Source organism: Procambarus clarkii, chromosome 10 (assembly GCF_040958095.1).
Source record: "Procambarus clarkii isolate CNS0578487 chromosome 10, FALCON_Pclarkii_2.0, whole genome shotgun sequence".
Classification (NCBI taxonomy): domain Eukaryota; kingdom Metazoa; phylum Arthropoda; class Malacostraca; order Decapoda; family Cambaridae; genus Procambarus; species Procambarus clarkii.
The window spans coordinates 34,139,302-34,152,236 of NC_091159.1; the positions used below are offsets into that span (position 1 = coordinate 34,139,302).

The 12,935-nt window shown below is 47.0% G+C and overlaps 1 protein-coding gene across 7 annotated transcripts in view; it reads right to left on the reverse strand.

Annotated features, from left to right (window-relative positions):
* The window catches only part of LOC123748405 (protein odd-skipped-related 2), a 49,779-nt gene extending 37,798 nt beyond the window's left edge, over positions 1-11,981 (reverse strand). The window contains exon 1 of one of the 7 annotated variants that reach the window (XR_011227994.1): positions 11,596-11,981. Coding sequence is in view for 3 of the 7 variants with exons in the window: in XM_069321848.1 (XP_069177949.1) it covers positions 11,596-11,625 (30 nt within the window). In the remaining 4 variants the exon portion in view is untranslated. Of the gene's footprint in view, positions 1-2,953; positions 3,083-11,595 lie in introns of those variants that run through there. The other 6 variants (XR_011227993.1, XM_069321850.1, XM_069321851.1 and 3 more) reach the window with 6 other exon arrangements.
* Between the last annotated feature and the right edge of the window lie 954 nt (positions 11,982-12,935).

The window sequence follows — 12,935 nt, forward strand, 5'->3', positions numbered from 1 at the left end:
ACACTGACAAACACCCACACTGACACACGCCCACACTGACACACGCCCACACTGACACACACCCAAACTGACACACGCCCACACTGACACACGCCCACACTGACACACGCTAACACGCCCACACTGAGACACGCCCACATTGACACACGCCCACACTGACACACGCCCACACTGACACACGCCCACACTGACACACGCCCACACTGAGACACGCTAACACGCCCACACTGAGACACGCCCACATTGACACACGCCCACACTGACACACGCCCACACTGACACACGCCCACACTGACACACGCCTACACTGACACACGCCCACACTGACAGGCGCCCACACTGACACACACCCACACTGACGCACGCCCACACTGACACACGCCCACAGACACACGCCCACACTGACAGACGCCCACACTGACACACGCCCACACTGACACACGCTAACACGCCCACACTGACACACGCCCACACTGACACACGCTAACTCGCCTACACTGACACACGCCCACACTGACATACGCCCACACTGACACACGCCCACACTGACACACGCCCACACTGACACACTGACACACGCCCACACTGACAAACATCCACACTGACACACGCCCACACTGACACACGCCCACACTGACACACGCCCACACTGACAATCACCCACACTGACACACGCTAACACGCCCATACTGACACACGCCCACATTGACACACGCCCACATTGACACAAGCCCACACTGACACACGCCCACATTGACACACGCCCACACTGACACACGCCCACATTGACACACGCCCACACTGACACACGCACACACTGGAGTCCCGCAGAGGTCAGTCCTTGGACCTATACTGTTTCTGATATATGTAAATGATCTCCCAGAGGGTATAGACTCGTTTCTCTCAATGTTTGCTGATGATGCAAATATATGAGGAGGATTGAAACAGATGATGATAGTAGGAGGCAACAAGATGGCATAGACAGACTGAGTGAATGGTCCAACAAATGGCTGTTGAAGTTCAACCCGAGTAAATGCAAAGTAATGAAACTAGTCGGTGGAAACAGGAGGCCAGACACAGGATACAGAATAGGAGATGAAGTATTTAATGAAACGGACAGAGAGAAAGATGTAGGAGTTGATATCACACCAAACCTGTCTCCTGAAGCCCACATAAAAAGAATAACGTCTGCGGCATATGCGAGGCTGGCTAACATCAGAACAGCGTTCAGGATCCTGTGTAAGGAATCATTCAGAATCTTGTACACCACATATGTAAGACCAATCCTGGAGTATGCGGCCCCAGCATGGAGCCCGTACCTTGTCAAGCACAAGACGAAGCTGGAAAAAGTTCAAAGGTATGCCACTAGACTAGTCCCAGAACTAAGAGGCTTGAGTTACGAGGAAAGGCTGCGGGAAATGCACCTTACGACACTGGAAGACAGAAGAGTAAGGAGAGACATAATCATAGCCTACAAAATCCTCAGGGGAATCAACCGGGTAAACAAGGATAAACTATTCAACGCTGGTGGGACGCGAACAAGGGGACACAGGTGGAAACTGAGTAACCACATGAGCCACAGGGACGTTTGAAAGAACTTTTTCAATGTCAGAGTAGTTAATAGATGGAATACATTAGGCAGTGATGTGGTGGAGGCTGACTCCATACACAGTTTCAAATGTAGATATGATAGAGCCCAGTAGGCTCAGGAATCTGTACACCAGTTGATTGACGGTTGAGAGGCGGGACCAAAGAGACAAAGCTCAACCCCCACAAGCACAAATAGGTTAGTACAAATAGGTGAGTACACTGAAAGACGCCCACACTGACACACGCCCACACTGACACACGCCCAAACTGACACACGCCCACACTGACACACGCCCATACTGACACACGGCCACACTGACACACGCTCACACTGACACACCCTCACACTGACACACGCCAACACTGACACACGCCCACACTGACACACGCCCACACTGACACACCCTCACACTGACACACCCCCACACTGACACACGCCCACACTGACACACGCCCACACTGACACACCCTCACACTGACACACGCCAACACTGACACACGCCCACACTGACAGACGCCCACACTGACACACGCCCACACTGACACACGCCCACACTGACACACGCCCACACTGACACACGCCCACACTGACACACGCCCAAACTGACACACGCCCACACTGACACACGCCCACACTGACACACGCCCACACTGACACCCACCCACACTGACACACGCCCACACTGACACCCACCCACACTGACACCCACCCACACTGACACCCACCCACACTGACACCCACCCACACTTTAGAAAGGGTTAGAAAGAACTTTTTCAGTGTCAGAGTAGTTAGCAAATGGAATGCATTAGGAAGTGATGTGGTGGAGGCTGACTCCATTCACAGTTTCAAATGTAGATATGATAGAGCCCAATAGGCTCAGGAATCTGTACACCAGTTGATTGACGGTTGAGAGGCGGGACCAAAGAGCCAGAGCTCAACCCCCGCAAGCACAATTAGGTGAGTACAATTAGGTGAGTACACTGACACCCACCCACACTGACACCCACCCACACTGACACACGCCCACACTGACACACGCCCACATTTAAATACTGAGACACGCGGGACCAAAGAGCCGAAAGTTCAACAGCTACAAGCACAAATAGGAGAGCACACAGACACACGCCCACAGTATCACCCACACGCCCACAGAGATACACGCCCACACAGACACCCACAGTATCACCCACACGCCCACAGAGATACATGCCCACACAGACACCCACACTGAAGCTCCCCAGGTACGCCAGGCGCTGGCGTACCTGACGTACCTGGCAGGTAGGCCTTGTACCACCACCTCAACACCCCAGTAGGCCTCCTTCCCCCCTACCCCCTACGCCCCCACCCCCTCCTCTCACTCACTTGTGTCTGTCGGTTGCAGTGTGTGCCTCCCCAGAGCTGCAGATATGTTTGGTAATGCAGTCGTGTTGCAAAGCAATGCAGGGGGAGTTGCAGAGACTGGTGGACTAGCCAGCGCAGGTGCGTAGTAGCGGAGAATGCACAGTACAATGTGTGTACAAGGGACAAGGGAGACACTGCGCCCCTCCTTCTTATGACTCCGCCTCCCCCGGGGGTTTCCAGCCTCCGCCATTGGCCAGAAGCGCACGCTAGCCCCGCCCCACGCACCCTGCATGCCCGATGATTGGTTCCGGTGAATGACGTCATTGAACAGTAGCGACTATTGGTAGCTTATTGAGCAATCATCGTTATGGAGGTGTAATGCATCCGGTGATGGGCGGATGAGGCCGCAGTCCCCACGTGGCACCGCAAGGCGCCGCAGGGGGGGACTCCAATGTCCGCAGCCTCCCTCCAGCCGCACCCACCATTCTGCGCCTGCCCCCCCCCCTCTCCCTCACCCCCCACAACCTCCCCTCACCCCATCCCCCCCCACTCGTGAACTGGCTGGCCCACAGTACGATTCGGACGGGTGACTATGTCATGTAATAAGGTACACCTGTCATGAGGCTAGGTACACCTGTCATGGGGCTAGGTACACCTGTCATGAGCCTAGGTACACCTGTCATGAGCCTAGGTTCATCTGTCATGAGCTTATTTACACCTGTCATGAGCCTAGGTACACCTGTCATGAGGCTAGGTACACCTGTCATGAGCCTAGGTACACCTGTTATGAGGCTAGGTACACCTGTCATGTAGCTAGGTACACCTGTCATGAGGCTAGGTACACCTGTCATGAGCCTAGGTACACCTGCCATGAGGCTAGGTACACCTGTCATGAGGCTAGGTACACCTGTCATGAGGCTAGGTACACCTGTCATGAGGCTAGGTACACCTGTCATGAGCCTAGGTACATCTGTCATGAGGCTAGGTACACCTGTCATGAGGCTAGGTACACCTGTCATGAGGCTAGGTACACCTGTCATGAGGCTAGGTACACCTGTCATGAGGCTAGGTACACCTGTCATGAGCCTAGGTACACCTGTCATGAGCCTAGGTACACCTGTCATGAGCCTAGGTACACCTGTCATGGACCAAGATACACCTGTCATGGACCAAGATACACCTGTCATGGACCAAGATACACCTGTCATGGACCAAGATATACTTGTCATAAAATGCGTCTCGGTTTTGGGACAAGTCACACCTGTCGCAAGACACACCCGCACCTGTCACCCTCCATAGAGGTGAGTTATCATGTCAACGGTTCCTCGCGGCTGTCATGTACTCAGTAGAGGCAGAGAGGGAAAGAGGGTTAGTGACCTGCTGATCAGAAAGGATTGTGAACATGGTTGTTCCAGGCTGGGACGGTCCAGTCCCATAGTTGTTCCAGGCTGCAACGGTCCAGTCCCATGGTTGTTCCAGGCTGCAACGGTCCAGTCCCATGGTTGTTCCAGGCTGCAACGGTCCAGTCCCATGGTTGTTCCAGGCTGCAACGGTCCAGTCCCATAGTTGTTCCAGGCTGGGACGGTCCAGTCCCACGGTTGTTCAAACTTTGTTCATGACAAAGACCCCGGCAACAATTACTATGACTAGAGGGCAACTTTTATTTATAGTAACGTAGAGCTTTCAGCAAGAGTTAGCAACAGAGCCTATCTGTTATACTCAAATTCTATGTCAGTTTGAATATAACCAATCACAGGCAAGTAGGCCTCTGACGTCATGCCAGACAGAGGAGCATCAAGCCATGCTCCATGCAGCAGCCTCAGTTCTCCTCACAGACTCAGAGTAGGTGGACCTCGGCTGGCCAGGTATACACCTGTTTGCCTCACTCAATAAATATATACAGAAGCGACTACTGTGTCTACATTCAACCCGAACAAGGCAAACGAATATATCCTCCTATGATATATGCCAATGATCGTCCAGACGGGGAAACACATTCACCTTAATATTTGTTGTTGATGCCACAATTATGAAAAAAAGATAAGATTCCAAGGAAGATAGCAGCAAACTACAAGATAACCTGGATGAACTTAAGATAGTGTCCAATATTTTGGACAATATTGACAAGATTTTAATTCATGCAGGAGCACAGTAACACAACTGGTGGGTGCTGTCAACGGAAGGCTGAAACCCAGGTGTCAAATGCGATACGAAACCATTAAAAAAACAGGTAGAAAGGACGTTTGATATCATACCTGACGACCACATCATATTCTACATACGTCATGCCCATTCTGGAGTATGCAGCGCCAATATGGAACACTTATCTAGTTAAACACAACACAAAAGTTGCAAAACATCCAGAGATATTGCACCAGACCCAGAACGAGAAACACCAGTTAGTTACCGGAATGCATTAATGGAATTAATCCTAACATCACTGCAAGAGAGAGAGAAGAGGTTGGGTAGACATGATTACAACATATAAAATTCACAGGATAATTGATAACGAAAACATATTATTTGGGATGCGTGTTACTCGAACGAGGAGACGCAGGTGGAAACTGAGTGCCAAATTATCCATAGAGACACAGAAATATATCATATAAGTGCCAGAGTAGTGAGCAGCTAGAATACACTATGAATTCAAGTAAATAGAGGCAGTAACCTTACACCAGGTAACTGAAGGTTGAGAAATGGGGTCCAAGAGCTGAAGCTCCAGGCCGGGAGCTTAATAACGTCAGCACAGTTATTCAAATACTATTAGACAAATACCTGACTGAGGTTAAGTGATACCTATCAATGTGTAAAACACCTGTAATAGGCACTGTACATCTGTCATGGTAATGTACACCTGCCATGGTACATTACAGGTGTAATTACATTACAGGTGTAATTACATTACAGGTGTAATTACTTTACAGGTGAAGTTATATTATAGGTGTAATGTACATTGTAATTAAATTACAGGTGAAATGTACACCTGTAATTGGTAATGTACACCTGCCATAGAACAAGATACACCTGTCAAGGGGGCAATGTACATGTGTAATGGGACAAGGTACATCAGTAATGGGGCACGGGACACCTGTTACTTGGAGAACACCTGCTCCAGGGAATGTATACATGTTCACATTGACCTGTTTTTTTTTTTAAATTTTGCCCCGAGGGGCGAGTTTATTGGGCAGCGTCACTCATCCCCCGGGACACACCGCCATAGCAGCATGTACAGCACTCCCCAATAGGAAGAAAACCCGCTGGGTTGTTTATCCTGTCACTTGTACCCAGACACAGCTGGGACTTGCTTAACTCTCTCAAGTGAACGGCTCCTCAAACAAGAAGATTAACATCTATCAACCCTTAAAAGCTTACGTTATCTTGCGGGGAGCAAAATGGGTGAATCTTTTAAGAACAGTATAAATATTTGACTAATAGTGTTTTCCTAATTCAAACTATGTGGGGTTTATTATCCTACACATATTTCTGATGTCTCTCAGTTGTTCACATTCACGTAAATAGTGGTCAAGGCGGTGTCCGTCACTCTCATCTTGAGGTTATCTTGAGATGATTTCGGGGCTTTTTAGTGTCCCCGCGGCCCGGTCCTCGACCAGGCCTCCACCCCCAGGAAGCAGCCCGTGATAGCTGACTAACACCCAGGTACCTATTTTACTGCTAGGTAATAAAGGCATAGGGTGAAAAAAACTCTGCCCATTGTTTCTCGCCGGCGCCCGGGATCGAACCCGGGACCACAGGATCATAAGTCCAGCGTGCTGTCCGCTCGGCTCATCACAGATTCTGCAACTCTGCCGATCAGCTGTTGTTGACCCTGACGTGGAGGTTTAACAGTCCTCCGTAGTGACCTTTGACCTGTTTGTCATTCATATCGCGCAATCATATCTTGTGCCTTTGTCTACTGACCTTCTCTGAGGCCTGTCTCTTGACCTTACGTCATAACCTCCATCCTCAGAAAACATCCTTGATATAACCTTACCTGTCGACCCCGATGACCCAGGAAACGAGTGACCTTTGACCTGTGTTCCGGGTGTGCGGACCCCCGCAAGCTGTGACCCGTGGTGTAGGTCCCCGCGGGTGGCACCCCCCTCCTCCCCCCCTCCCTCTATCACCGCATGCGGTCCGGTCCGCCATCGTGGGAACCGCTCTCGGTGAATTGGTAATACACTCCCACGGTCTCCTCCACTCATGGTTAATACGCGCCGTGTATATTTGTGTATTGTTTATGACCAGAGGAGTAGGGCTTGTGTACGTGCCAGTGTATGGCTGATGTATGCTTGAGGATAACTTATCTATACTTCTAAACCGCTTAAGTATACTTCAAAATCCCTTAAGTATACTTCAAAATATTTTAAGTATACTTTAAAATCCCTTAAGTATGCTTCAAAAACGCTTAAGTATACTTTAAAATCCTTTAAGTACGCTTCAAAATATTCTAAGTATACTTTAAAATCCCTTAAGTATACTTCAAAATCGCTCAAGTGTACTTCAGAATCGCTTAAACATCCCACAAAATGGCTTAACTATACTTAACATAGCTTAAGTATATTTCAGAATATGGCTGAAGCATACCTAAGTATGAACTGATGATATTTGCTCGTGGCTGCAATTGAAAAAAATATTGCTTCCAGAGTTTTCAATGATTATTCAACTATCGTAAACTGATTGAAAAAACGAAACAAAAACAAAGAAAACGAAAAAAACTACGAATCTTAAAACAAATTTGGTTATTCAAAGCTCTTTATCAACACGCGAATACAATCGTTCATTCGTCATTTTTTCCTTGTATAATTTAATCTCTCTACTTTTAGTCTTCGTTCTACCTGTCTACCTGTCCCAATGTTCCTCCCACGTCTTCCAAGTCCTTCCACGTTCTTACGGGGCCTTTTTGGACGTTTTTCCACACCTCTCCAGGTATTGAAGGGGTATTGAAGATACCTCTCCAGGTATTGGAGGGGTATTGAAGATACCTCTCCAGGTATTGAAGGGGTATAAAAGATACCTCTCCAGGTATTGAAGGGGTATGAAAGATACCTCTCCAGGTATTGAAGGGGTATGAAAGATACCTCTCCAGGTATTGAAGAGGTATGAAAGATACCTCTCCAGGTATTGAAGGGGTATAAAAGATACCTCTCCAGGTATTGAAGGGGTATGAAAGATACCTCTCCAGGTATTGAAGGGGTATAAAAGATACCTCTCCAGGTATTGAAGAGGTATGAAAGATACCTCTCCAGGTATTGAAGGGGTATAAAAGATACCTCTCCAGGTATTGAAGGGGTATGAAAGATACCTCTCCAGGTATTGAAGGGGTATGAAAGATACCTCTCCAGGTATTGAAGGGGTATGAAAGATACCTCTCCAGGTATTGAAGGGGTATGAAAGATACCCTTCCCCTAGACCATTTCACCACCCCTTGTGCAATCTAAATGAACATCAGCCTGCTGTCGTCGAGGCCCTGGGCGCTAAGCTGTCGGGGTCTTTAGAAGCGAGTGAGGGCCAGGTCGAGCCCGGCGGGATATGAAAGCCTCGGCCTCCAAGGAGATCCAACAGGCCTACGCCTTAACTGGGATTACCTTGTTTCTCTTTGGTCTCGACTTCGCGCGGTTGGTCCATCGGGAAATTGGTCTAGTGGTGATGGCTGAGGTCTGGAGTCAGAAGGGGGAGTGGTGTGATATTGGAGGGAATAGGCATCTATGATGGTTGTGGGGGAGGGGGGTCTGTGTGATGATGGGGTGAGGGTTGGGGGGGTCTGTGATGATGGGGGAGTCTGTGATGATGGGGGGGTCTGTGATGATGGGGGAGTCTGTGATGATGGGGGAAGGGTTGGCGGGAGATCTGTAAGGTTAGAGAGGGGATGGTAGGGTAAGTGATGCCAGCAAAGGGTAACATTGGCGACTAATGTAGTACAATGTGCTTACGTTGCCTGGGTTTGGGAAACTGTCAAAAATTGGCAACAGTAAAAATGTATTCTTTATATTTATTTATTCCCGATATATTTGTCTAGCCAGACCGGACTCTCTGGGTTCCTACAAGAGAAATCCGTTTTTCTTTTAGGAAATGTAATTAAGTATTAAACTTCGGGAAAGGGAAACCAAACCGGGAAATTTGAGAGAAATGAGTCTTAGAGGGAAAGAGATTTTTAAAGAGAACAGGAGTTAGAAGGAACATCCCTTCCAGCAGAGGGCGTCGTGTGATGGAAAAGGGGGGGGGGGTGGATCTCCCCATCCCCCCCCCCCCTTGGTGGCCCCCAACAAGGGGGTAGCAAGCAGGTAACCGGTCCATTAAGGAAGAAAAAGGATCGAACACCTTCAAGGAGTGAATGCTGCGGCTTACACCTTTTCTCACCTTATCCCCCCTCCCATCTACCGCCTTATCTACTCCGTATCTACCCCATCTGGTTACCTCCCCCCCCCTCCTTCCTCCGCTCTCTCCCTCATTCCACCCTTTCAAGTGCCTATAACCACTTACACTATGGAACTTTGTTTTTTCTCCCCGGCTGGAATTGGTTCAATTGATTGAATGGAGCGAAGATATAGATCCTAAACCATGGTGTTGTCTAGGCAGGTGAAGCTGTTGGTGTTGTCTAGGCAGGTGAAGCTGTTGGTGTTGTCTAGGCAGGTGAAGCTGTTGGTGTTGTCTGGGCAGGTGAAACTGTTGGTGTAGTCTGGGCAGGTGAAACTGTGGGTGTTGTCTAGGCAGGTGAAGCTGTTGTTGTTGTCTAGGCAGGTAAAACTGTGCTATTGTCTAGGCAGGTGAAACTGTTGGGGTTGTCTAGGCAGGTGAAACTGTTGGTGTAGTCTGGGCAGGTGAAACTGTTGGTGTTGTCTAGGCAGGTGAAGCTGTTGTTGTTGTCTAGGCAGGTAAAACTGTGCTATTGTCTAGGCAGGTGAAACTGTTGGTGTTGTCTAGGCAGGTGAAACTGTTGGTGTTGTCTAGGCAGGTGAAACTGTGCTATTGTCTAGGCAGGTGAAACTGTGCAGTTGTCTAGGCAGGTGAAACTGTGTTGTTGTCTAGGCTGGTGAAACTGTGTTGTTGTCTAGGCAGGTGAAACTGTTGGTATTGTCTAGACAGGTGAAACGAGAAACCCTAGCTAGAAACGAGCAATTTTAACACTCGAAGCTTTTGAGTTTTTAATGAAAAAATGACGTATTGAGTGAAAGTATGATTTCTGAATGCAAAATCATATGATAGTTAAGTGAAACACTATATTTAGTGAACACTATATTTAGTGAGTGAACACAATGATTAATGAGTGAACACTATGATTAGTGAGTGAACACAATGATTAATGAGTGAACACTATGATTAGTGAGCGAACACTATGATTAGTGAGTAAACATAACGATTAACGGCGTATATATATATATATGTATATATATATATATATATATATATATATATATATATATATATATATATATATATATATATATATATGTATATATATATATATATATATATATATATATATATATATATATATATATATATATATATATATATATATATATATATATATATATATATATATATATATATATATATATATATATGCGTAACGTACTGGGGGGACTCCCTTACGATATTTTCATTTTTAATGTATTAATTACATCACTGGTCCTGGTCATGTGTCTTGTACCTAATTGCTAGAGTTATTAACAAGTCGAGTTCTGTTAAAAATGTATCATTTCAGAGGTATTAACTTGTGGGTTTGGAGTTATGTTGAATTTAATAGCAAGAATGAGGTCTTGTTTTTAACATTATTACCTGATCTAACACGTGACCTGACCTGACCTGACCAGACCTAACGTTACTTAACCTGTCCCGACTTATCCTAACCTATTCTAACCTGACCTAAGCTATCCCGACTAATTCTAACCTATTCTAACCTGACCTGGCCTATCCTAAGCTGACTTAACCTAACCTAACCTATTTTAACCTAACCTAACATAAATATGTTGAAAATTCCCTATCAGTGCCTATCATAAGTAAAACCAGATCTAATGAATTTAGTAATCCATGTTGTTAATATTATGGCAACTGTTTTGAGGACGAACTAATTACATTAGAAATGGACAAAATTAATTATGTAAAATCGTGATGGTTGTTGGACAAAAATTTGTTTGCTTACTAAGCCTAAAAGTGCTGCTCTGACTAATAAATGCGACATTATATATATATATATATATATATATATATATATATATATATATATATATATATATATATATATATATATATATATATATATATATATATATATATAATGTTTTTCTATTATTATTTGCATATTTCTCAATTTCAATTTCTTTCATTATTATTGAAAATATTAACTGTCATCAGTGTTCAGAACTTCCTACACAAGAACTCTCATCTATTATATGATTATTACTGAGCATTTAATATAATTGTTGAAGCTGCACGACAGGTTGATCTGCAACAGGCGAGTGTCTTAAAGCTGCAGCAGTATGACTTAGCAAGTGTCAAGACCTCTTAACCAGCTGCACCCGCTCTTTAATGCTATCTGCATTTTCCTGTGATACACGGTTGCATTTTTCCTCCCCTAATTACTGGTCTCTAAATTTGATGAAGGATCACTCGCTTTCCCCCCTCCTCACTCTCACACTCGCGTCCAACATCGGTACACTTACTTCATTTGGCCTGACCTGTTTCTGGCTCATAGTGGCGTCGAGGCTGCGACGAGGCTGTGTCGGGATTGAGACGAGGGTTGAACGAGGTTGAGACGAAGGTGCGACAGGGGTGCGACAGGGGGTGCGACAGAGGCGGTCGGCGGTAGGCGTGTGTCTCGCCACTCACGCAGTCTGCCGTCTGACCAGACCACCTCCCACCACCTGCAAGCTGCACTGCCAAGGCGGATGTACATCTCGCTGCTGACTTCATATGGGAACAATTTACGGGATTTACCGCGTGCCGGAGGGCTGGCTTTCCTTGTTTCGTGATAAAGCAACTGCCGCTCTGATAGTGGATAACGGCGGTGGTAGGACTCGTGCCACAGGTGACCTGGGGGGCACCTGTGGTGACCAGCCTCCACATCTTGCACACTTTCGTCAACACTCGGCCACATCGTCATCAACGGCCGTCTGGCAGCCTCCTACACACACGGGGGCCAATGATACACTCCCGCAAACACGTTTCAAGTCAAGGATTCCTCTGCTTACAGGTTCTTCTGCGTTTCGTGCCTAGGGTTTGCAAGCGGCAATCTTTGTGCCACGAGTCTGGCCAGATCTTAGTGTTTCAGGCCTTTGTCCTGATTTATTTACATCAACATTGACGATAATTCCCCCTCCATATGTTGCTTGCACCACACACACACACACACACACACACACACACACACACACACACACACACACACACACACACACACACACACACACACACACACACACACACACACACACACACACACACACACACACACACACACACACACACACACACACACACACACACACACACACACACACACACACACACACACACACACACACACACACACACACACACACACACACACACACACACACACACACACACACACACACACACACACACACACACACACACACACACACACACACACACACACACACACACACACACACACACACACACACACACACACACACACACACACACACACACACACACACACACACACACACACACACACACACACACACACACACACACACACACACACACACACACACACACACACACACACACACACACACACACACACACACACACACACACACACACACACACACACACACACACACACACACACACACACACACACACACACACACACACACACACACACACACACACACACACACACACACACACACACACACACACACACACACACACACACACACACACACACACACACACACACACACACACACACACACACACACACACACACACACACACACACACACACACACACACACACACA